Consider the following 26,141-nt stretch of genomic DNA (forward strand, 5'->3'; position numbering starts at 1 on the left):
TTAAACAAAGATTGAAATGCAATTTTATTATATTTTTGCGCGTTCAACAATTGTTAGCTCCAGAGCTTCGCTAAAGTGAACGTTGGGGATGTTCGTTAGAAATAGGACGAATGCACTCAGGAATTCGGAAAAATCTGTTATAAACTTTCACAAATATCGATCAATTATTAACCTACTCCGTAATGTCTATAGTCGAAATGTACAAGTTGTTCAAAACCTGATCCTTGTTGCACCCGTGGCATCACCGCGACTTCGTGTAAGTAAAATTTCTCGAAGAGGCGTCCACAAAAAATCTTCACGCGGGGCAAAGGGAACCTCTAACCAAGTAGTAATGCTGTAATGCTACGCTTGCTCGTCGAGACGGGAAAACAGTTTGAAGTGCGACACAATATCAATGCACAGGAAACAAAAAAAGGTTATACTCCAACAGCGCCGTCTAGTCACCTTCCTTGGATCCCCGTATCTTTGCACCGTGTTACGGTTTTAATGAACCCCTACCAACTAGCCCTCCTTACCATCTTGCTTGGGACCGTCAAAATGACGTCAAAAACAAGTGGGCGTCATAACTGACGTCACTGAATCTGTTGCTTCACAGCTGCTTGGGTTATTTGTACTTGGAACTACAACGCAACCGCAGTGAACCAGCGGGACTTAATTCACCGCGCGGGACCACACACGGGCAGACTTCTTATCACGTGACCCCTTGGGTCGTACAAAAAGTGAACTAAGGACTTGTTCGATAATATATAAAATCAGCAATTTTACGCCTTCTTAAATTATGAAGCATTGCAGTTTGTCAACGACTGACTGGATAATGCACAGCAAGTAATACAAGTAACAATAAATAAACACAAACACTTGAAGGGATGAAGCAGGCTGTTTTCTTACGCGCGAATGAATACGAAAAGACGAGCTGATTTGTTACATCGGCATTTTAAAGAAACCTTACACCTGGCGAAATTGTGCGAAAAAATATTTTTTAAAAATGTTTGCAAGAAAAAAATGGCGATAATGCAGTCATTCGATTTCGTTCTCGACCCTCTCTCGGCTTATTCCCGGTTTCTGCGCCGTCGTTTTTCCTCCATCTTTCATTGCACAAGCGTGTAAGCTAAGGCCTCGCTGTCATGTCACGATTTTAGAACAATGTTATTGAAAGAGTTGTATTAATATGCTGATACAAAGGCAGCAAACGGCAGGTTTGCGCAAAGGTCGAAACACTGTCTTGATTCGATGTCGAGCAAAAAATTATGAGTATTGCTAGCAAGGAGATTAAATGCCACATCGTTGGGGTGCCTAAACTTCTCTTCCAGCATCGACGCCCACGCTATCAAGAAAGTCCGCCTATCTTACCATTGTGTCTTCTTTCAGCTTAATGTTCACTTGCGTAGCTGATAACCATCGCTCCTCTCATTATCACGTCTTACGGACTAGCAGGTACTAAGCGACATTTATGGAGATATGCATGCGCGTGAGACGAAATGCTAGGGGAAAGTGCCAGCTGCGATTCAACAAGGCTGCCTCCTGCAACGTCGTGACACGCATTGTAGCGGAAATAAAGACTTTTATCTGTTGCCTATTGGCTGACTGAAGCAGGAAAAGTTTTGTAAGATTAGTCCCTGCGCCATAAAAAAGGAAGGCCGAAGTGAAATGACGTTGCTTTTTGGGCGAGTTGGAGCAAGTCAGTCTCTACGTCCTCTCCTTTGTCTGTTGTGTAGTGTTTGCGCTAAATACCATTGTGACTGAAGTGAAATAACTCTTCTTCTCGCTATTGCGAAGCAGAGCTACGAAGCAACAATACTCGTGATGTGAAACGGAGCGACCTAATAACTTGCTAGCATATTTGCATGGCACCGGGAGAGTCGAAACCGCGGCGTCGTCATTAGACACCGCAAGGCACAGAAACGGATGCGTGGTTTCCACTGTGTCAAATCACGCTTCACTTTCGTCCATACTCTCGCATAACGACGCCCCGTTCTTCTTCCTTGTGGGCCTGCCTCGAGCATCGGGCATGGGGATGCGGCTCCGAAGCTTGGCGGAGTGTACGCTCCGCAGGTGTGATGTGATGGTTCTTCTATTGCAACCTTTCGCTTAGCCACGGCAAGAACTCGGTGAGTCTTGTGTAGACTCCAGGATAGCCGACCGTCGCACAGCGCTTGCCGAACGACACGACGCCAATGAGGAAGAATCGGCCATCGTCCGGCAGCACCAGCGGTCCTCCGGAGTCACCCTGCGGGAAGCGAGAGCGCGAATATTATTCACACAATCTTAAGATCCTGCGTCGTCAACAGCTAAAAGCTGACACCCGAATCGCAAGTGGCCTTTGACGAGGAGAAGGCACAGCGGCAGCGGTTGTAGCTGTTTGTGTTGTAGGAGAGTTCATGCCTTCCATAGAAGTTGGTTGCTTAGAAGTAGAAATCGGTGGAACACGGCCACGTAGTCGCTGACCTCAGGGAACATTTTCCTTACGTCGCCTGTGCTACACTGTAAAGGACTCCCAGTAGACTTTACTAGGCTTTTGCTCCGTTGTATGAGGCTGCCCAGGACAGAATGGGTAGTAGACCCTTCGTTTTATATAACCGCGTCTTCCGTTCTACTGCACAGCCCATCATCTTGTCTAAGGAGCGATTCATATATGCTAAGATAAGTCTCTCAGGATTTTAGCAATCACAAGCGACACCCGCGTTTCTAACTGTGCACGAAAGACAAAGAAGGTGCGGTGTTCGGAACGAGTGAGGTTAGTTCTTACCAATTATAAATTGTTGTATGCAGCGCTCTGACGAGGACAGACAACAAGATAAAGTTATTCATGCCTTAAACCAAACCAGAACTTGAGTTACTACCGAATATTTGGAAGGATGGCATCGTTGGAAATGTTTATAGCCTAAGAACAACACTCCTTATTGGAGAACGCTGCAGCGCTTTCAAAGCCTTGAAAACCGACGAGGAATGATATATGTGAAACCGTAACCTTCACCGTAAATAAACCGTCGTCTACTCAGTGACGGTATGTGAGCAGAACGGCCGATACGAATCAAGTCAAATAATGAAGCGGTGGTATAAAGATGGTGAATGATTTGATTTAAAATGGAAGACAGCAATGCCAATTGCTTTATTAGCAGCTCATAAAAATGTGCTTCTACGCAACTACAACCTGGAACTATGCATTCATATTAAATACATGAAAATTGCGCGATATCTTCACAAACTTTTGAAGGATAGTGGGTACCGCGGGAACATAGTACTGGATTTCTCTTCATTACATACCAAAGAGTCTACCTACGGCTGGCGGTGCACTTTCTGGCAGAAACATATACAGTGTCTGTATAAAAAGTATCGGCAATAATTTTTTTACTGGTGTGACTGCACGTCGCAGCGCGCTCGCGCCTCGCATGCGCTGTGGTGGGGGATGTTACCTTCAAGACGCGCCAGTCGCCTGCGAGGGTTCGTTCAGTCTAGATCATGTTTTTAGTGTACCACTGTCTAGTGACTCGGTAAAAGGGCAAAATGCAGCGAACGATTGAACAGCGGCGCATCAAATTTTGCATTGGCCTGGCGATACCTGACTATCTGACAATAAACGACATCGAGACGATTGGCCAACCCTTCCAGCCCCGACTTGGCAGCAGCAGGCTGTTTACTATTCCCCAAAGTGAAATCCTCCCTCAAAGAACACTACTATGGGACTCTAAGAGTTGTCAAAGAAGCTTGTATACGGGTGCCCTTAAAGGACTGTCTACCGCTCGGAAAAAATTTTCTAATTATGGTGAAAATGAGAAGATCGTTCGTCACATCGGCGGTAACGAGCATGCGTTTGCCCCATAAAATAGGAATTATATTTTTAATGTGATGTTGAAAATCATGAAAGAATGACCTCTAGCGTCACCCAACAGCGATGTAGTCAATCTACTGGTAGGACAAGATATCCTCGCAGGTAGACTCATTTTGCTTAAAAACAAACATGTATAACTTGAAATTTTATTTTACGCACTTGAGGCAGCTTTCGGTTGCGTTACAGTAATTTTTTGCTTCTTTTTCTCACGCATCCAAAAAGGCGCCCAGTGACGCTGCTTGCGACGCCGTCTTCGATTTCGTCTGATTCAACTCATGAGCTATGCCAAGCGGTCCTCCGCGCTAGTCATTCTGTGCCGCTGTATTGTTGTTAGGATGTCTCACATGTGCTGCGCTGTGAAGGCATGCTTTTATCGTCTCTTTGTGATGAATCAACTTGGCTTGGATTGCGGCAGCAGTGTTGAAATAAACGTATAGGCTGCGATTACAGCGAAACAAGTGTTCTGTAATCGTGTATTAAGGCTTCATTTAACCGCCAGCGCGCTGAGAACGACTGTTACATTCATTACATTATTGCGCAGCGAAAATAAAGTAGTCCTGCAGAAATCACGTGTGCTTTTGGTTTTAATTTTTACCGGTACTACAATCGTCATCGCGTCCACCAACTAGTGTTGTGGGCATGTTTCACGCCAATGGAAGAAGACCAAACGCAGATCGAAAAACCATGTTTTAAAAATTTATGATCACTTTTCATAGAAACCGCTGCAAGTTTGGACACTTCAGACGGTACGCTTTCTATTGCGGTACAAAACAGAAAAGTGAGGAAGGACGGTAGACAGTCTCTTTAAGGATTGTGCTGGACATCAAAGGCCGCCGGCTACCAGGCTGTCTTGAGGGGCAAGAGACGGCACGTCTGAAATGAACACCCTTTAATCAAATGTCATGGCTGAAAAACGATGGTTTCGTGCCTTCGAGCGAGCGTCAGCTCGTGAGGAGCAATAACGATGACCATAAAGGACGTCTGCTAGGTTGATCAAGAAGAAGTTCCAATAAGGACCTTCCTGAATCTGCCTACCGGGAAAGCCTCCGAGCCGCGGAAAAGCCGTTTGCAAAAGTGTGTCGAAGCTCAAGGGATCTACTTTGAAAACTTTGAGGCACTGTAGCAACATCTCTAATAAATCTATCTTTTTTCTAAATTTTACCCGATACTCTTTATACAAACCCCGTATATAGGTTAAAACACTTACCTGGCAGGAGTCCTGGCGTCCGTTGCCGTCGCCTGCGCACAGGTAAACGCTGGAGATGGGCACTTCTTTCTGGAAGGCTTTCTTGCACGATTCTTCGTCCCATATCTTGATCTGCGCCTCCTTCAGCACATCGCTGGACTCCCCGTCTGCAGCAAAACGATGGATTAGACTGGTCAGCTTATTGTTCGCGGCTACGAATACGAACAATGTGTAAAAGGGTAAGTTTGTGCTCATCAGCTTGAGGTGCTGCTTAATTAAATGAGCCTATTTATTCTTGTTGACTAGTCGGTGCGTCTCTTGCTGCGTTCACTAAACCCTCCTCCTGTCATAACTTTACTCTGTCACTGCTCCATGAAAGCGTTCTACTTCTAATGAATAAGTACTGGAATGCGTGATACTCCGAGAAGAACAATTTCTTCCAAATTTAGTCGTCCACATAATTTCTTTTGGCGGGAAACTCACTTATTCTGAACTGTTACTCAAGTGAATGGTAATGCTTATCACGTCTGTCAGTCTGCTTTCCCATGTTTAAATGAAGCCAATCTGCAGATGCAGTCTTCGTTGATATCACGACACCACCACATTTGTGACTAGCAAAAAAAAAAGAGCGAACTATTACTGATAAACTAATAACTGTTGCAAAAAAGTTAACAGAAGTGGGAAAACATTGCCCTTAACAAATTGCGTCACAATTAGAAAGGACAAGTAGGTACAATTTTTTTTTTTTGCGTAGCTCAGCGGCTCCAGGGAAACCTAGCCGCGTAGTCAAAGTAATAGTAAGAGGGTAATACAAAGTAAAAAGGGATTAAGATGGCATGCGCAGTTAACCAAAACAGAGACACCTGGGGTGCGCGTCCACAACCTTGATATGGGGCAGTTCTTTTTCTATTTGCATATTGTCGTCACTGACTGTTGCGAAGGCGACTTACTGAATGCCGTGGTTCCCCATCCGGTGACGAACGCGTGGTACCCGTTGAGGTCACGCGTTTTGAAGTCGTCGCCGTACGGCAAGCAGACGGGCCTCACGAACTTGTTGAATCTCACGGGACGCTCCATCGTGAGTACGGCCACGTCGTTCTTGAAGGTGCGCGCTACAAAGTCGGCGTGCCGTTCCACCTTAACCACGGGTACATCGACGGGGCTGACCGCGTCGTCGCTCCTCACCAGGTTGTGGTCGCCCAGGCGCACCGTAAACGAAGACGCCGGCAGGCTGCGCGAGATAGATGTCTTAGGACACAAGCAGAGAGAGAGAGAGAGAGAGAGAGAACACTTTTTATTATTGTCAGTCTTTATGGAGGTCTGAGCCTGGTGGCGCCCTCCTTTGCCCTCTGTATATCCTGGAGCTGGGCTCCCAGGCTGGTGGAGGTCAAAACCTCCTCCTGCCCCTCAAGTGAGAGAATAGCCAGGAGATCGGGAGAGAGGGGGGGGGGTGTCTTCCCTAGAGTCTCAGAGAATGTGGTTAAGTGTGGCTATTGACCCACAATGCGAGCAATGCGGGTCACTCGTGTCGGGGTCTACACGCGCTTAAATGTATCGGCACGGGAATTAATGTGTTTGCACTCTGTGCCAGACAACCTCCTGGCGCTTGGTTAACTTGTGGTGCGGGGGTGATTTTACTTGCCTCGTTAGCCGGTAATACTGCGTAATATTGAGGTATGATTGCGTAATACTGCGATTGCGTAATGCTGAGGTAATAATGCGTAATATTGGGGTATGACCCGCCTCTGATCCGGGTGATTCTGGCTTCACCAGGGTCCCCCGGATCAGAGGCGGGTCCCACCGCTCGACTGACGAATCCTCGAGCAGAACCGCCCTATGAAGCTCGACATTCAATGCTACTCCAGAGTTGCTGGGTGCGCGTGAGTTTGGAACCATGCCGCGGTTTCATCGCTGCATTGTAGGGTTGCTCCACGTGAATCAGCGATTGTTTCAAATCATATTCCTGAAGCATAAAATATGGCGTCCTTGAGAGCACAGATGCTCATTTTTGAGTTCAGAACTCTGAAACTGATAAGTACGATATGCGTATGACTTAGACCAATTATTTTTCTTACACCGTGACGTAGACTAATAGTGGTTTAGCAATGTGCATGTTTGGGCTGGTTGGTAATCTATTGATGCTATTATAGCGCGAACTTCAGAGACGAGGGACGAGGGACGTGAGTGTGTTGTGTTCTTTCGACCCTGGTCGATGAAGTTTGGGCTATAGTAGCATTAATAGTTTTTTTCCGTCCTTTCCCAGAGCGGGCTATGTACATTGGGGATGGAAAGAAATACGAACATGCGGCATCTACATTCTCTGCTGTTGCGCATTTATTTTCAAACGGTTGTGGCCTCGATGGTGACAAATATCCACTAGAGTCATCCATGATACAATCAAGAACCATGTAACATCTCTTTAATGCCACCAAGGTCAGAGCATGGTGAAAACAGTGTGCCGCGCTGTTCGCGTTTCTTTCCATCCCCCTTGTACGTGCCGAATGAAAAAAGTCAGGATGATTTAAGTCTCATAGAGAATGGTTGGTATGTGTCTGATCACAGGGCGCGAAATCTACGCGGACATGGGCAAAGTAAAAGGTGAAATTCGATGTGGTTCACTGTTGAATCTCACAATGAACTTGCACGAAGCTCAGGAGCATCGCGCACGCACGCATATACCCTTCCTGGCTCTTCCAAAAAACGCACGATAAGTGCAATATAATGTTCCTACTAGAGATAATTGGGAACGAGACGATTTGTTTCTGAGCGCATCATACTGACAGTGGGACAGGGTTCTTTCGTTCATATCTGAAGCTGTGGAGTGACAGGCTGCGAGACATTCACAGCGATAGAGTATATAATAAAATAGCTATAACACGAGCGCTAAATAAATTTTTAAGTCAGCGCTTGTGCGTCGTGCTTCGTCGATGCACGGTCCTTCTCGGTTTCGCTCTCCCTGTAACCATGAAATCGTACCAATTATCCACGTAAGGTAGTCGGTGAAGTAATTACGTGTTTTTTTCTTAAACAACAACGAGCATTGTCTATGTTAAAGATACTCGCCAACGTTTTTTAATTATTGTGTCATGACCGTGGAAAGCTTATCAACCACAGTATCGGTAATTTTTCACATCATTAAGCGTAAACGGGGAAAGCCTGCTTGCAGGCCTAGGTAGCTTGGTGTACGTTCGGTCACAAACTTTCTCCAGGCGATAGTGTTTCGTTGACGACTCAAACGCAGCCTAATGTGAAATAAAAAAAAAAAAGACGAAGAAAGACTGCGAGATATGATTATGACCTGCGTGCATACACTGGAAGAGGAAAATAGAAGCCGAAAAGAGATGAAAAAAAAAAGAGAGACGACACAGCGTAAAGACGTTCGCATGCAGTCATTACGCTATGACGAAATGTATGCTCTGGCGTGTTGGCTTAATCGGCTTCATTGTTTCGCTGCTAGATCGGAAAGTGTCAGGTGTATCGTACTGGAGAATCTCAGTGGGATGTATCTTGACCAATGCACTGACATTCGGTGTCTCGTCAGTGAATTCACAGCAGATATACGTACTTGGTCGCTCGATGTCCGACGACGACGCAGTGTGCAGCGGTCACCACGTGCCTGTCCGTAACCAGGGCTCCGCCACAGGCAGCGCTGTTCACGCCACCGCTGTTGATGTAGATAGCCGCCTGCAAGTGAACACCTCACCTTAAGGTCACACGACTCGAGCATCGGACCACGCGGAAAGATACTGTATATCGTTTGTGCAGAAATCGCGGTGTATATAATCGATTTAGCAATGTACTTACTGCCTGTCAATTTATCTCTCATGACTCACAGTGTGTGAGTCATGCACAGTGTGTGAGTCATCATCGCCATGCACGATAACTGCTTGGCGTTCAGGGTACGTTTATCTAACTCGGCCCAAATTCTTTCCCGCCATTTCTTTAAAATCTTGTTATTTTATCAGGTGGTTAATTGACAAATGAGACGAAGGCGGTTGCGCAGGCTTTTCATCAGTCCCGTATATAGGAGCGTGACGCTCTAAAAATAAATCTGTTTGAAGTTAGCGCCTGTCTTCGTCGTTTTCACTCGGTCCTTGTCTTGTGTTGTGCGCTAGGTGCTGAAGGGGTTAATTGATTTAGGTGGTTTCTGCAGCCGGGGTTAGCCTGGCAATCAGGGCCTGCGATCGCTCCGCATGTCTGTCTCTTCCACTGTTCATTAATCTCCTGCCAAAATTTCCGTAAACTGATTTAAGGGATTGTATGCCGATTTCGAAGACAACTATAGCCAAAAAATAAGAGAAAAAAGAAAATCAGTTGGCTGTTGTGCGTAGAGCTTAGGAAGTAGTTGACTCACCATCCAAGGCCATGCGCCTGGTTCTGACTCGCGGCCTCCGACGATGCGGCTCACACTGACATTGGTCATGCCGCACGCTGCGAAAGATAGTACACAGACGCCTCGCATTAATCAGTCAAGCATGAATAAGCACGGCGCTGAGATCTGTAATTCGCCACATTGATCTGGTACAGAAAACAAACAGCGAATGACAAAAAGTTGTATGCTCCAGATGTTCAGTGCCACTGTGTGGTCAACTAACTCTTCATAAAAAATAAAAAAATAAATAAAAATTGCGCAACTTGCACTAAGTCGCGCAAGGCTGGGTCACAGCAGAGCTGGTGGGCACCTAGATGCTCCTGGCTTGGCTAGTCTTTTACCCTCTCCCCTGTCTCTTTGCCACGCTTTGCTATACTATACATGGGTATGCTTGCTCTATTTCTTATATTTTTTAGTCCGTGATCTCTTTCTCTGTATGTCTATTTGTTTCTCTGTCTTTCTGTCTTTATCTGTCTTTCTTCTCTTTCGTTCTCCCTTTTTTCCCTTTCTCATTCTTTCTGTCTTTCTCTCGCCTTCCATTTTTTTTTACTCTTTCTTCCAGTTCATTCTATCTGTCTTTCTCTCTCTCTCTCTCTGTACTCGTTCTCGCCTCTCCTTTCCCTCCTCTTCACTCTCACATCTGTCCCCCTCATCATCACTTCCCTTTCCCACCCCTTTGCTATACAAGACCTTGCCATATGCTCTCTTAGCGTGCCTCGATAACCGAGTGGTTACAACGCTCGCCTTCGGATCCTGGGGATGCGGGTTCGAGTCCCACCTCGCCAAGAATTTTTTTTTTCGCCAGGAATTTCTCTCTTTCTCAACCTATATTTCTTTTTCCCTCTCTCTCTCTGTACTCGTTCTCGCGCCCATGAGAGTTGTTGCATCCCACGCCGGACAAATCGGCGAGCGTGTTCTGGGAGCGAAGCAGAAGAGGAAGAAGAGGAAGGCGACGAAGAAGAGGACGAAGAGCGCGCGTGCCAGTTCATTATGGTGACAGTTTTCTATCTACGACATACGGCAAACCTCGACCATACCAGCTCTACTGTAAAAGTTTGGCATACAAAATGTTTCATCGGATGATTCGAATCTATTAGAAATTGCCAGTGTGATGCGGAAAATCGAGGCTAGCTTTCGGGAGAAGAGGTCCACAAACGTGCGACCTATTACATGAGCTGTGGCTGGACTTGTTGTCGAGGACCATGCTTCTGCTGGTGAGCAATGGCTGGCCGCGCCGGAGAATGATTTCCGGAAGCTTGTTAACATTGGTGCACTTAAGTTTGGACTTCATGCGTCAGCCCACTTCGCTATGAGCCGAAGTGGCCGCTGTAGGAATGTTGCTAGTGTCAGCAGTGTGCGTCTTCAGAATGATGAGGCATTAATCAACGATAACATGTGGAGCTACTCAAGTTATCTGGTCTTTGCGTACCTCGTTTTGCAATGGGCTCACCTCTGGCTTCGGAAGAGTCGAACGTTTTGTTCATTGAATTTCAAACTCCATTAAGTGTAACACAAACAACGCTTACCAGCTGGTAGGAAACGTGGGTAGTTGGCAATCCTGGGTCCTTCGACGAGGTCGGAATTGTCCCGCGTTGGGGGCGGAGTCCTAACTGGAGGCCTTGTAGGAGGCCTCGTCGGAGGCCGGGTTGGAGGGCGGGTCGGAGGTCGAGTGGGAGGTCGGGTCGGTGGACGAGTCGGCGGGCGAGTCGGAGGCCTCTGCTCTCCACCGCCCGGACAGCAGAGCAAAGGCACGTTTCGCGAGAACCCGCAGATGTAGCGTCGCAAGAAGTTGTAGTCCCGTACTGATTGAAGCGCCGGACATCTGGCCAGCTCGAGGCAGCTGCCTGGCTCGTTGAAAGGCGTCCGGCAGCCATCATCATCGGGAAATTCGAAGGAGAACGCTGCGAACATGATTTCGGTACGCATAAGCTTTGTGAAACGCAAGGTCGTTGCGAAAATAGCGCGGGTCATGGTAGTTTGAGTGACAAAATCTTTGGTCATAACGCACGGGAGACCTTTTGCAGCATTTTCAGAGTAAAGCTCTAATAGTAATTCTAATGAAACCTCGGTTCTAGTTACACAATATCCGCTTGGCAAGTCATTCGTGGTCTTTTTGCGGACGTTATTTTCGCGACTAACTGGAGTCGTATATCGCGATTGTGGTATGTGTTAATATTCGAAGCATAGATTTGAGCTTACGTCAACGTAATCTTCAAATCAAGACAACTTCACCTTGTTTGTTACTCCTATATAGAGTGCGTCTGTTTCTAGAAGTTCGTCATCATCGGATTTGACGTTTAGTAAGACAATTTCGTTATCAGTCGTGGATCTCGCTACAACCATTAGTCGGGAGGGAAGGGTCAGCGTGAAAGAAAAGAGAAACGTCAGTCGTTCCTTGTTGTCATCAGCCCCACAAGAAGAGCGCAAGCTATTATGAACCTCGTTGATATTGTAAATTATAAGCCACGCGCAGTAAGCTGCGTCATAATCTGGGCTTGACATTTTGTAGAGATCCGTTAGTCTAGATTAGAAATTAGCTGAATGAGTGTCAAAATTTATGCCGATTCTTATGGAAGAATAGCACTCTTGAAGAGTCGAACAAACTGAAGTTGTCTTCTGAGACGACTGCCGTAATATTTCAAATGTAAGCGCATACATCAATCTGGACAGCTAGAAAATTAATCGAGAAGTGTTTCTTAGTTATGGGTAGATGACATTATTGCTCGAGAAAATGTTGTACCTTGTAGCATATAAACTGCGTGGCAAGAGAGTTTTCTGTAGCTAGCCTGGTCTTCTTTACAAGAAATACTGTTAGTGTAACATTAAAGACGATGTATATATGGTGCATCGCATTGTTTTAGAATAGAATGGAAAGATGATTGAGTTGGTTTTATACCTTGCAGCGTAAGCGCAAAAGCTTACACCAAGTTCGTCACCCCATCACGAACTCTAGTGCATACAGAGGCTGTAAACGCACTCACCACCTTGCGCCTCGACTAAGCCGCGCAGGCAGATTGCGCCCAGAGTGAAGAGGAGTAGCAGTATTCCCGTTGAGCCCATGTTTTCCTATCCAAGTACGCTTTCTTACGGTTCAGCCTCGAAGGCGCCAATCAAGTGTGGTTCTGGATACTTTCTTGGTGTCTTTCTCACGTCCTGCACGAAAAAATGAAAAAAGAAATTGGCTGAATAAAATGCAAAAATGCAAATTGAGAACAGTGTAGGTGAAGCGGTACACCAGCTTTTAGCTGTAATGGCAGATAGGCTAGACATATACACTGATAATGCCAAACAAGCTCGTCCATTGCGCACGCATCTAATAAAAGTTTGTCAAGACAAGTGGCTATCCGCTATCAAGAGCCCCGATGTCGGGGCTCAACTATGGGCTGTCCAGAGGGCCCACGATGCGGCGGTTGGGCTTGGCCTCATTGTCCCAACGTGGGAGCGGCCCGCTGCGCTTTGAGTCGTGCACCTCAGGGCTTACAATCAAGTTTCGCGTCCATCCATCCATCGCGAAAGCTGAAATACTGTCCTAAGTTCCCACCATTGATGCTGTTTTCTCTTTAGACTCAGATGCCAGGAAAGCGCGGGCAACGCTTTGGTACTTTGGTTACAGCGCACTGAAACGTTCAGTCACAGGCTTGCAGCTTCCCTAGAGTAGCTTAGCGCTCAGTCTCTATGGATACAGCTTATTTCGTAGGCGCGACCTCACATCGGCAAAGAGAGACGCGCATGTATCCCATGCTCTATTAAGTGTAAGAACGCAATACGCACGTCCTGTAAAAGATGGAGCTGTGTACTAGTCGTATACAGTTCTCTAAAGTAATCTGCTGCCGTAAACGACAAGATTCAACGACATCTCCGGCATATAGAGTTGTGGACTGAGTCCTCGACTCCACCAGCAGCCGACGCCTTCCAGTAGAGGACGCCCCGGTGGTGCACCAATAAAACCCACAGGATCCCTTATGCGTTTGCCTATAACAATAGTAATATCTGGGGTTTAACGTTCGAAAACCACGATATGATTATGAAAGGCGCCGTAGTGGAGGGCTCCGGAAATTTCGACCACCTGGTGTTCTTTAACGTGCACCTAAATCTAGGTACACGGGCTTCAAACATGTTCGCCTCCATCGAAAATGCAGCCGCCGCGGCCGGGATTCAATCCCGCGACCTTTTATGCATTTGCCTCAGACGACTGGAAGGCGGAAGCCAACCTCTTCCTCTTCTTTTTCGTCTCACTCGATTGTATATAAATGAAAGCCTTCGGGGTGGGGCATCCACCCCGAAGGCTTTCCACACCCAACGTGGTTTTGCACTGCCCTCCGGGATCGGAGGCATTGGAAGCTTTCTGCGCCTCGCGTGGTATTGCAGTGCCTCCGGGATCGGCTTTCCTTTGACCAAGCGACGATGCCACGTGATGACGTCATCCGGTGACGTCATAGTGACGGCGCGATAACGTGGTGGGGATGTCATAAATTAAGGTGATCCTGTGACGTCATGCTGGCGCCATAAGTTAACGTCATCACATAATGATTTTTGCATCACTCATGTTGACGCCAACGGTCAATTTTCACGATGAGGCATCTGAGGCTTTCGCCTTAATAAAGTTCGTTACCTGTGGCAAGCTCTCGTAACAGGGTCAGAACATGCATTACTGGTTTATCACCGCGTGGATTTATTTCGCTCCTATAGCTGCGTTAATTTTAGCGCATGCCTACCACTTTCTTTCTGTTCTTACATCTTGCATCGTGGCCTCGGCTTCCAATAACTCCGATGCATCTATCGCATAATGTATGCGTACTGCATTCCTGAATTCGGCTGCAAGTAAGGCACTGCGGCCGGCATGCATCGAGTTTCTTCTAATTTGGCACGCAATATCCCGCTTAAGAAAGCTACGCCATTCTTGTGTCCGCTTTGGTGCGTGACGGGCGCAATCAATCATTACACGCTAGAGCGAGACAGGTCACGAATATTTCCCGCTTTCTCGTCATCAGTTTCTTACGGTAAGGAGTCGGATATCGGGCGAGTAACATAGGACTGTCTTCATGGCATGAAACCACCATGCTATTCTCTTAATGTAAGTGCGGTTTAAGCTAGGTAGCGGCCAATTACTGTGAAGCTGTGTTCGTTAGTAATCGCAGCAGAAACTCGTAATTTTTATGTCGAGCCTGCAGCATAGCAACGTGTTTCTTTTTGTTTTCGCTTTTGCTTTCACTCTCCAGCCATTAAGTAGGCGACATTTTATCAGAAGCACTTTTTGAATGGTTTGTGAAGATCTCCATCTCGAAGCGAAGTACAGGTTCCTGCCACAGAGGTGTGTTGCATACTCATGATTCTTGCTGGTTTTCTGTCATGAGTTTGACATTATTATAAGAGAGAGAGAGGGTTTATTAGAAACTGGAAATATCAGCACCGCAGTTCCACTAAATGTAGAGCTTTGCACTTCGAATTTGTTGTTTGAATTGAAATGTTGTGCAGAAAAAACAAAAGTGAGAATCAAGAGCAAAGTATTGTTAATTTTTTTTTACAAGTTTTGACTGACGCGAACATAACCTCAGCGACGTCATGGCTCGGTATGCGTCCCCACTTCTAATCCAGCACTGCAGGAAATCAGCAGGCTGTATACTTATTTTCGAGTTTCGTGTGCAGCATTCCGTGCTGAGAGCACGTGTGGTACACACAGGGCCTACTGGTATACGGTTTCGACGGCGAGAGGCGGGTGGACAAACTAAAGCAAGACTTTTTGTACAACATAGCCCGGGACGCGCATTGGAGGCCGCGGCGTCCCAAGGCATTCCCGCTGACCTCCTCTAAGCAGCGTAACCGATCTCTGGGTCGGTCCCCTCTTTTGGGAGAAATAATGTTTTGATCATCATCCGGGAGGTAGAGCACGGAAAAAAAAATATTACTGCGACCACGACCACGGTGCCACGACATACGGCATGCACTGGGCGTCGCACTAAAGAAGGGAGACACTTAACGCTCCCTTCTCTGAGTCTCCTCTTTCTTTCGTTTGAATGGTCGGCGTCTTAGAGCGCTTACCGTTCTGAACTTGTCATATTGCCAACTAGCTGGGACCGAGACCCTACAAGAAATGAGCTTCACGCGGCACGCGCTGTCCAAAATTCAGATCGAACATTTAGAGGCCGGTCCCCGTGAGCTTGGTTAAACATCACCACGGCGAGGCGGCTTCGCGCGCCTCTATCAACAAACGCTCGTCTGAAAGGGATGCGCCACTGAGAAAGGGTTGGCACTGGCGGCGTTGGAGGAGGTGAGAGTAAACAGGCTTGGCCGAAGTCTAAAAGCTGACCTCAGCCACCACTGGCGTGCGGTGACGTCAGAAGGAAAAAAAAAAAAGACACCCATCTCCCCCTTCTTAGGCACATTTCGGGTACATGCGCGAGCACAACGTCAGCTGGCTGCGGACAGGACCGGTTTTCCGGTCGTCGAGTGCGCTGTTGGCGCAGCGCCAAACAAGCGCACTCGCCGCAGACCACGCCGTAAGGAAAGCACGGACCAGCAGCACCGCCGGCCGGCCGGCATTGCGACGAGAAAAAAAAAAAAAGCCATTGCGCGTAACAGCTACATTTCGGCAGCAGGGCGTGAAAAAGCGAACAATGCGACGGCGTCGGCGACGGCATTTGCCTCTCCCCGACCTCCGGCGCATTGTCGCACTTGCTGCGTTGCTGCACGACTCGCGACGTGATCGACCGATCAACGCCAGTGCCGTGTCCTTCCGAAGAAAAATGCAGAAAGGCGCTGGTTAGCGGACGGAGCTCCTTGCTCGGCGTCTATCGAATTCACTTCGCTGCGTGGAACAACCGTAGAAAATGCGGATCTCTAATTGTGAAGCGCTTGAAAACTTTTACCCTGTTTCACACCGAAACTATTTAGTCAAAATTATGACGTTTGGCGTGCCGAAAACACTGTACGGCATGTGGAACGCTGCAGTGGGGGACTCCGAATTAATTTCGCCCACCTGGGGTTCATTAACATATAGCTAAGTCTAATTAAAAAGGCGCTTTCGTGTTTCTCCGTAACCGAGATTCACCCACTGTGGCTGCGAATCGAACCGGCGACATCGTGCGTAGCAGCGCAACAGCTCAACTGCTGAGCTACCAGGACCGGGCCACATCATATTATCCTTAGCATCATTAACCCACAGAGCGCGTTAAACGTGTCCTTACTTTATCAGGTGTCACCGTTGTTTGCTGTAAATTTTCTTGTTTGCTTCTTCTTCTCAGCTACGTTGCCTAAATCCTTCATTGACAGTTCATAGCTACCTGTGCCAAAAGTTATTTGTCCTTTCTTGCAAATTTAGTTACCTTTGCTTTTGTCGGTGCCACTCCGGTTTTCCAATATTGCCTGATACTCATGGCATCGAAAACGTTGGCCACAACTAAAGCCCCAATGCGGGATTTTTGGTAAGGCATTTACGAATTATAAGGTATAGCGCAAGTAAACGAGGACTCTAAGAAGACACACGCCCACGACACGAAAACACAAATATGTCGTTAGAAACAGCGATAAATTGTTGTGTCAGGGAAAAACATAAATGATACTAAATGAACTTGGTTGCTACAGGAAAGTAGTACAGTTCATTACTACGCGCGTTCACAATAATAACGATAAAAAATCTGCACTAATGTACAAACACCTGCATAGTGATTCCCTCATTAGTCATGCTTGCCTAAATTATCTCTCTTTTTTTCCCCTTTTGAACCGTGAGCGCAATTACAACTACTTTGGCAGTATTCCAAGGATGGTTTTCTAGCTGCGGACAATGCCAGCCGGACGGAATATTTCACAACAAAAGCGTGCGCCTTACGAGACCGAGGGTCCAGGGGACCGCCAACAATGTACCCAACTTGCCGCGGCAGGCGCCCATATTGGTTAGGACCTGGAGAATATATGAGCGACCGTTTGTCTTACTTGACATAGCACAGTGCGCGAAGCATCAGGCGATATGACTGTCCTACTTGCGAAAGCGGAGTGTTGCAGCATTATTTGATAAGCTTGCTCTACCTAAGCATCCTTAACTCTCCAAGAGGAAGAATAGATTTCGGATGCATTAACTAGTTTTGCTAACATAACTGACGTACTAATCGGTTTCTTTTTCGCCTGTGGATGTCGCGCTCTATGTATTCATGTAAATAATCGCCATCTACCTTGAAGTTCGTTAACGGCAAGCGCTTTTCGTAGGAGTCATAAGAACAGTTTTTATATGAGTGATATTCAGCACATATAGCAATTTTGTAACATAGCATGCATGTTTGTCATATTCCTGGTATTCGTCATAGCTAACGGAACACATGTACTGAGAGAGATAGATTGAAGAAGTGAAATGTAGTGAGACAAGTCCACGGCAACCTAGACCTGCCTCCTTTTTTGCGTCACCTTCATGTTGCGCTGCTATAAAGGAACCAGCAAATTTCACGAAGCTTTACGGACGACCCTCCGGCCAAAGTTGCAGGAATCCTATCATATTGAACTTCTGGCCAGACTTTCAGGTATGCCTAACGCCTCCACTCTCATTTTGTCTAGTTGTCCTTTGAGTCTGCTAGCCACCTCTTAGACAAGGCCTGGTATCAATGAACATCTGCACTTTGTTTAAACGAAATCGCAGTTGAACGTTAAGAACACGTTTAAGCATTGTCAATTTCGAGCGTGTTTACTTTGCCTTGAAACATTTCTTTCGCATGTCTCACAGTCACCTGCCACTCGATAATGGGGCCCTACGACTACGATCTTTACTCCTCGTGTTCAGCCTTGAACATGAAAGAAGAAGAGAGAACATTTACACAGCCATTAGATCAAGGCGTGGAGCGTCAGCACTGCTACAGTGTCCAAGACGGATGTAGCGCATCTTTTGAGTACTGGTATTCCCCCGAGCTACGGATAAGACGGAAGCGGCACCACGGTGCGAGCAAAAGACATCATTACGGCGTCCCATTTTCAGCTCCATCGTAAGCTTCTTGCTCGGAAAAGCTGAAACAGGAGCTGCTGGCACTGCCGATGGAACAACGAGGCAGGGATTTCTTGGGATTTCTCCAGGATTGGGGCAATGTCATTTCTCTTCACAAGGACGACCAGGCGCGAGAAGAACGCTACGTCGATTGCGACGAACGTGTACCTCACCCGCGTAGGCGTATAAGACGAATTGAAGTGGGTCGACGCGCTACGTGTACACCATGCACCCTCTGAGACGAGGTCAAGCTGTGCCTAGCACGGGCGAAAGTGAATGCCTACTACGTGACTCGTTCGGCACGCAGATAGGCTCGATCCTATATGCACGTATACCTTCCTTGTTTCCCGAGACGTCATGCTTTTTCATTTCTTTGACGGGAAGCCGCTTCTCAGAAAGAAAAGTGTCTATGCCTCACGTTGCGGTGTGAAACGGAGGTACCAGGCAGAGACCGATCCGCGAGTCATTGTTTTCGCGAAGACGTTTCAGCGGCTGAACTCGGTGTTGTAATCAGTTTTGCGAGTCTTCTGAGAAGCGGGGTCTTGTAGAAACAAACGGAGCGGTGCTTTTGGATATACCATTGCGACTGAGGCAATGTTAATGATATAAATCAGTGACGCGAACTGCTCGAGGCTGTCGTACTACTGCTGTAACCCGCTACTGCAGTAGACAAGACCACTTGTCAACATGTTTGCTCCAGTGACATCCAGTGTTCAAGAATATTCATCTCCACTGATATAATCAGCAAGACAACAATTACACTGTGCACTGTCCACGACTTCGCTGAGACAAAGAAAGAAAGGGCGCAGCCAGTGGAGGAACGTGTTCAATCCGAGCAAGCAGTTGAACTGGACGAGACTTGGGTGGGACCAGAGCCGTCGCCTCTTTGACACACCCACCTCACTCGGGCAATGACGGTCGTATACTGAAGCGTCACCAGGAGGACAGCCCTCTAATTGCTCCAGGGTCACGCTTTGCCTGTACAATCTGGATGCTTTGCTTGTTTAGCGAGGCTCGCCTTCTCGCCAAGGACAACTCGTTTCGGTCACGCCCTACGGATGGGACGATTTTCTGAAAGACAGTTGTTTCTTCACCCGATGACGAAGACAGTTTCCTTACCACCGGCAAGCCACGAGAGTCGTTAGGCCGTTTTGCAACGAACGTGACTGACACGGAGCGGTTGTAAACTGACAGATCAAACATATGTCATTCTTGTATAGAGTCATAAGATGTGCAACCTCTGCAGATATATCGCATCTTAAGACGCTAGGCTGCGCACTAGCCCTTCGTGTCGGGTGTGTCGCACATCGTCTTGGACAAGAGCGCGACTTTGTGCGTCACGACCGCCTCTTGCATGTCGTACCTGCCGGAGTTCCGAGAACCGATGTCGTTCATCTCTAACCTGCCGCACGTGCGTGGCGCGCAGGACGTCACTCGAACCTTGCTTGCAGTAATGCATGTCGTTGACACGTTGGATACAGCGCTTTAAAGGTGAAGCATTGACCAATGCAAGTAGGATACTTCTTTCGGTAAAAGGACAAGCATAATCAGACCAAATGCAGAAAGAGTTGTAGCATGCCTGGTTTTGAAAAGTAAAGCTTGGTGGAAGCTTCAGACGTTACACTGCGGCGCGTACGCATGTTTACACTTGCTCTGTCAGTGACTGGTTAAGGTATTTTATGGATAAACGCGTGTGAAGTAAATAACCCTCCTCGGGCAATAACCAGCGCAGTTCAAGATGGCACACGATTAAGAAGGAGACAGAGGGAGAAAAAAAAAGGTAGCGAGGTTAACCAGATGGTGAGAACAAACACTACTGGTCTATACTTTGGTTGTCTTGCCGAAAAAAAATATTAAATTCGTACCGCTGAACTTGTAGCTGAAGTGTGAACGACGCTTGCTGTGCTGTACATTATTGCGGCGTTTTTTTTTTCAGCAAGACATACGTAGCGGAACATAGCCTTTAGTATTTCATACGAGACATGGTTCAGATGTCTGACTCGGAGTGGCTTGCGTCTGCAGCGTACTTTGTATCGATCTGTGGTCCAACCGAAAATATTTACAGTACAAGGCGCCGTAGTGCAGTGCGGCAGTCTCGTGCTAAATTTCTGATAAAACTGTTCGCTTCTTTGCTGGGTGCTCTGCTGTAGCGACACGCTTCCCTTGCATGATATAATAGAGCCATCCGTGAAAAAGTTCTATTCGCTATGCGAGTCACACTGACAAATCGTATTGAAAATTTCAGCAATCTGGCTTTTCGGATAACTTGACGCCATGACAAAATAATGTTAACGTAGACTAAGAAGAGCAACGCAAGAAAAAATAAAAGGGAACCACTGGAACGTTGGTGGGACTATATGAATTATGGCATTTTATGTTTTAAAGTAAAATACTTAAACCGTTGGCTAAGAGGTAGGGCATGGTGGATGTGTCTCGTTTCATTTCTGATATAAGGTAATTCCAGGCAACATATCTCCAAGGCGTTTCAGCTCTGCGCGTGAAAGCTCTTGCATGATGCCCTATATATCAAATGTTGCCACAGACTTCGACAATACAAATCGTGGCTTCGCGTTGAGTGACAGAATGCCTCACTCCCCACTCCAGATGTTTGCGAAAAAAACAAAGGCACACATCGCATCATAAACGAACATTTGACTGTTTCCATGCCGCCACACAAGTTGACAACACGTCCCGACTCAGTCTTTACATGTGCGTTCATGTTGCTCTTCGAGGTTCGTACAAGGACACAAGTCTATGAAGGTTCCGACAAAGAGGCACCGATAATAGATGCTGTCATCGTCGAATCAACAACAGCGATCAAAAGACAAGGACGCACGGATGAATCAAAGTTGTAATTCCTCTGTGCTTGCCGCTAAAATGTCTTTTTTTTTCGTTTGTTTGGAAGGGGAAGGGGGGGGGGGTGTTACGTGTCTAGACTGCGTGCGTGAGCTAGGTGCCGGCATTTTTCGATTGCAGCTACGACGCCCATGTCCTTGGTGACCGCTTACGCATTCTCTTTCGAGAGCGAAGCTCTTTAGCAAATCGTTCCTTGTACGACGAACCAAAAAACTATCATCATAAACGGGTATGTGCCACATAAATTGGGTTAATCCCACGACTCACTACTGGTCCAATAAAAATGAATAAGGCAAAAACTATCATCATTACAAACTGGTTTGTGCCACAGAAATCGGGTGAATTCCACTACTCAACACTGGTCCACTAAAAATGAAGAGGGCAACAGTTAGTCCGGGAACAAATGGCTGCGGAGCGACGGCGGCGAGCCGAAGACCCCGAGTAGGTACAACGAGAGAATACTAGGGAACGGGAAAGGCAACGGCGGCTGCGAGAAGACCCCGAAGCGATGGAAGGCTACCGCCAACGTTAACGTGCCTGTTGATCTATGAGGTTGGTTTCCGCGCGAGTTTCTGTGTCTGGAGTTTGGACATCCGTGTCGTGTCTGTGACTCTGTTGTTTAACTCGAATCTCTCTGCGCTGAGGATCAACGTAGAAACAACCTAGCATCACCTATCTAAAGCCTAGCAACGACCTAGAAGCAACCTAAGAACAACCTAGAAGCAACCAGATTCGTCTTCAGATTTCATCCAGCTTCGCTGTTTCAAGCCTTGCGCGGCTTAGTGCAAGTTTCGGCAATTTTTTTTCGAGTTAATCTCTTGAGAACAAATTTAGTGTGAAGGTTACGTGACGAACCAAAAAAGGACAAATTATGTATTACGCTATGCTAGAATGCTTTATCGTTAATGATACACTAATAAGTACTTCCGTCATCAGGTGCATATCTGAATATCTTTCAAAAATATAGCGTAGTGTACAGCATAAGTATTAATGCGAAGCATACTATTGGAAGCCAACTGGTTCTTCAGACGAATTTTATGGGTGAACGTTAAAACATATCTGAGATATAGTTGCGCAGCAACTGCTCCAGTGATATTAAGTAGTCGCATACAAGCAATGGTATTAAACTATGATTAGGGCTGAATATACGCTAGGACATCAACAAATCTGGGAAAAAAGCCTATAGTTCATGCGAAGCGTGTCGAATTAACTGACAAATAATGGATGGATGAAAAAACTTTATTAAGGCCCTTCGGAAGGCGCACGTTCACAATGCAGTAAAACAATACATACTCTGTTTCTGACTCACTCTACTTATGCTTCACGCAATACAACATTGTCCTTTTGGGTAATTCGGGGCAAATTTTTTCCAAAAATTTGTTTAATTTCGTAATTCAGCGCCAGCCAAACCGGGTATAGCATGCGCCATCGGGGAATCAGTCATGCTGAAAGCGCAACACGATCCATCTTGGGAATCGACCTGTGGTCAGAGCGGCCACTAGGGGGCATGACGCGCCGCTCTTCAATTAGAAACGGCCTAATTGCCCTTTGTGCGCTCGCTCGCAGCCTGTGGTCGATGCTCGCCCCTCGCTAATCAGCTCTGGCACACAGCTGCGGCCTGCGCCGGTGCAAAGATAAAAAAAAAAATGGACCAAGATTCATGAATACTGGAATTCCTTGCGAACGCGGCGTTATCAATTTGGTTAGCGTTTTTCGTACAAGACTGTGCCGGCAAATCATGGAAACTTCGTTAGGAGCCCGTATTAGCATATCGTTAGCACGCTCACCGGCGCTTCGCACCATCGAGGCTTTCGCGCCTTCGCAGCATTAATTGTTTCAAGCATGTAGTCTTTAAAATTCTTGCTATCGTTACCTTACGAAATCTTTATTTTTTCTTCGTTCGCTGTTCGTTGCCAGGAAGCTCGCGTCGTTGTGTCTGTAGGGTAAACTTCATTTGTGACATAGCGATATTTTCCTGCGTATGACTTATGAATTCTCCAGCCCCCATGCGCTGTTTGCATCTTGTCCCGACTGGAATGTTGCGAAAGTGTGAGGAATTATGCGCTGCTGGATGGGAGCCAGGCAAAGGCAGCCCACCGTTTCCATGGCTGTTTTCTCAGCCTTAAGAAAGAACAGGCACCATACACATAACATTTTCAACGTTTTCTACGTTTTCCCGGCGGTCGTGGTTCCGCTCTGTTACAAACCGAAGGGCGGCATAAAGTTATATTTTTCACGCGCTTTCCATCCAGAAAATGATTCTATAGTTTCAAATTGTCACACTCTTGCGCATAAGTGTGCGCACGGGGGGGGGGGGGGCGCAGGGGTGTACCCCCTAATTGTCTAAAGGGGGGCGCCAATTCTGCCCCAATACCTTTGCTCAGTCAGACATTTCACGTCATTTTTAATGCGCAGAATTATGACCGCGCATGCTTTTTGACGACAATGGCGACCGAGGACACCGGGTGCTACATTCAAGGAACTGTTTACTTCCCATTTTGATCCCGGAAAACAGGGGACCAAAGGTAGGCCTTTGGGCGAAGCACGTCATCGCTTCATTTTCATTTTTGCATCCATTGCGGAGCTGGTTTTCTTTCGGACTCGACCAACGAGGGAAGGGGGGGGGGGCTGCGATCAATCTTGCCCTCCGCCCCCCTAATGGAGAATCCTGCGCACGCCTATACTCTTGCCATCCGAGCTTTCTCGTTCATAATAAATGTTGGGGTTTTACGTACTAAAACCACGATGCGATTATAAGAGACGCCGTAATGGAGGGCTCCGAAAATTTCGACCACCTGGGGTTCTTTAACGTGCACCTAAATCTACTAGCAATTTTGCTTCCATCGAAATGCGGCCGCCGCTGCCGGGAATCGATCCCACGACCTTCGGGTCATCAGTCCAGCACCAGCTCTCTCATTCAGTCCGCACTGTTGGCAGTGTACCGGTTTGTGCAATGATGTTCACCGCAATGCGGTCATTCACGGCATGCCTAATGTGAGAACAACGCCTCCGCCAGACGCCTTTGGGCCAAGATGCTGGCGACGTTTGAATCGTGCATTTTACGTGACCTACTCTAGGAGTATTGGTGGTCCTATAACACACTGACATTTTCGTGTGATTCTACGGAATAGGGAAAACCACAACAATAAGATCCCCGCATTAGGCCGAAGTAATCAGTAATTATTAAACAGGAATGTAAGGAGGGTTTCGCCTTTAAATTTTAGAGCAAATCTTTGGAGCCTATCTTTTCTTCGAATTAGTATGTTACATTTTTGAATTGTGCTCGCATGTGATCTAAGAACTGCATCTTTGAAACTGGTGTTTAGACACTTACACGCCATCCAACACTGAACTATTCTCTTGAATGTATTCATCACTTTCGACACAATTGTAACCATTTTATGTACTACCACTCCTGCTTGGACGGTCCGTGCTATACTGAAATAAATAAATAAATAAATAAATAAATAAATAAATAAATAAATAAATAAATAAATAAATAAATAAATAAATAAATAAATAAACACGAGCAGTTATTCTTAGAATAGTTGCATTGTTGTTTATCAGAATTGCTTGTTCTTAATATGCTGACGCGCAGTAATTGGTATAACAAAGCGACGTTCCCGGATTACATATTCCCGGAAGTTTCTAATTAATGCATCCGGTAGCGATTCACGTGCCACTACCGAAGAGGATTTGAAATCAAAGAGCTGCGTTGTGCAACCATACCTCATTAAAACGGTGTTAAGTCAGTCAATCTGCGCTTGAACGATTTAAACTTATCGGATGTCGTCCTGTTAAGAAACTCGAGTTGCAGAGTTACCTTCTTCATACGTCGCGTGTGGCTTAGTCCAGGTAATTAATAACTGATAATGACTAGGCATTTCCTTCTCATACCAATCTCAGTGTCTCGTAAATTTTGACCAGAGCACTTTAAGTAGACTTTGGCCTGCGTACTTGCATTGCCGGCTGAACTGGCATTTCGCGCGAGGAACGTGCTAAGCCGGCTATACGTCGCACCCTGTAGCACATTGCATTCACTGCGTGGGTCACCATAAACACAGCGCAATGAGCGCATAAAGCCGACACAGCAACTATGTAATAATTTATTAGCATTGTGGCGCCATCTATTTCTCAGAAACGAGAACTGAAGTGTTCCCTTAACACGTGTGTAGCCATAGGAGCAGCAGCAGAAGCGAGCTAAGCCATTCAGTCATAATTAGTTAACCATCTAGCCAGGCCCGTAGCCAGGGAAAGGGGGGGGGGGTCTAGGGGCCCGGGCCCCCCTCGAAATTTTGGTGAAGTACCGTATTTACTCGAATCTAGCCCGGCACCGATTCTAAGCCGACCCCCGAAATTCGCAAGGCCAGAAACAAAAGGAAACCTAATCATTGTACTCGAATCTAAGCCGACCCCCCCACTTTCGCATATCGTTTTTTCGAAAAAAACATCGGCTAAGATTCGAATAAATACGGTAGGTGTTTTTACCAAAAATAAATAATAAAAATATGGTATTTTTCTCAAATAGTCACGGTTTTCAGCAAGTCCGCCCCCCCCCCCCCCTCGAAAGAAATTCCTGGCTACGGGCCTGCATGTAGCGTCATCTGAGAATCAGAAATTGGCATGACCGTTTTCCTCTCATGAGTCAGGTATGGTGTGTTGATGGTCCTGAATAAGAGGAGAGCGCGTCTCAGTGCACAATTGTTTCCGTACACTATACGGGCACCTGCATGAACAACACAAAAAAGTTAATTTTGCTTATATTTTACCGCTCAATTAGCCATTTTTGCTCACAAAAATGCTAGACGATCGCGCTGAGTGGACATTGTGTCAATCCAATAAACTCCTGGAAAAGTGCTTGGAAACGAAATCGATGCGTGTTGGTGTTTAGTAATGAGCGAGCGAGAACGGTGAAATTGTTTTGCACTATTTGTCG

General features: G+C 46.6%; 1 protein-coding gene across 1 annotated transcript in view; it reads right to left on the reverse strand.

The window, feature by feature from the left end:
• The window catches only part of LOC119394662 (proclotting enzyme), a 32,759-nt gene continuing 6,618 nt past the window's right edge, over nucleotides 1-26,141 (reverse strand). Inside the window, exons 2-8 of the mRNA XM_049416302.1 lie at nucleotides 12,369-12,540; nucleotides 10,914-11,288; nucleotides 9,370-9,446; nucleotides 8,581-8,699; nucleotides 5,966-6,246; nucleotides 5,037-5,182; nucleotides 1-2,227 (exon numbers count right to left, since the gene is read on the reverse strand). Coding sequence (XP_049272259.1) covers nucleotides 2,072-2,227; nucleotides 5,037-5,182; nucleotides 5,966-6,246; nucleotides 8,581-8,699; nucleotides 9,370-9,446; nucleotides 10,914-11,288; nucleotides 12,369-12,447 — 1,233 coding nt within the window. The 5' untranslated portion in view covers nucleotides 12,448-12,540 and the 3' untranslated portion in view covers nucleotides 1-2,071. The remainder of the gene's footprint in view (nucleotides 2,228-5,036; nucleotides 5,183-5,965; nucleotides 6,247-8,580; nucleotides 8,700-9,369; nucleotides 9,447-10,913; nucleotides 11,289-12,368; nucleotides 12,541-26,141) is intronic.

Source organism: Rhipicephalus sanguineus, chromosome 5 (genome assembly GCF_013339695.2).
Source record: "Rhipicephalus sanguineus isolate Rsan-2018 chromosome 5, BIME_Rsan_1.4, whole genome shotgun sequence".
NCBI classification, from domain to species: domain Eukaryota; kingdom Metazoa; phylum Arthropoda; class Arachnida; order Ixodida; family Ixodidae; genus Rhipicephalus; species Rhipicephalus sanguineus.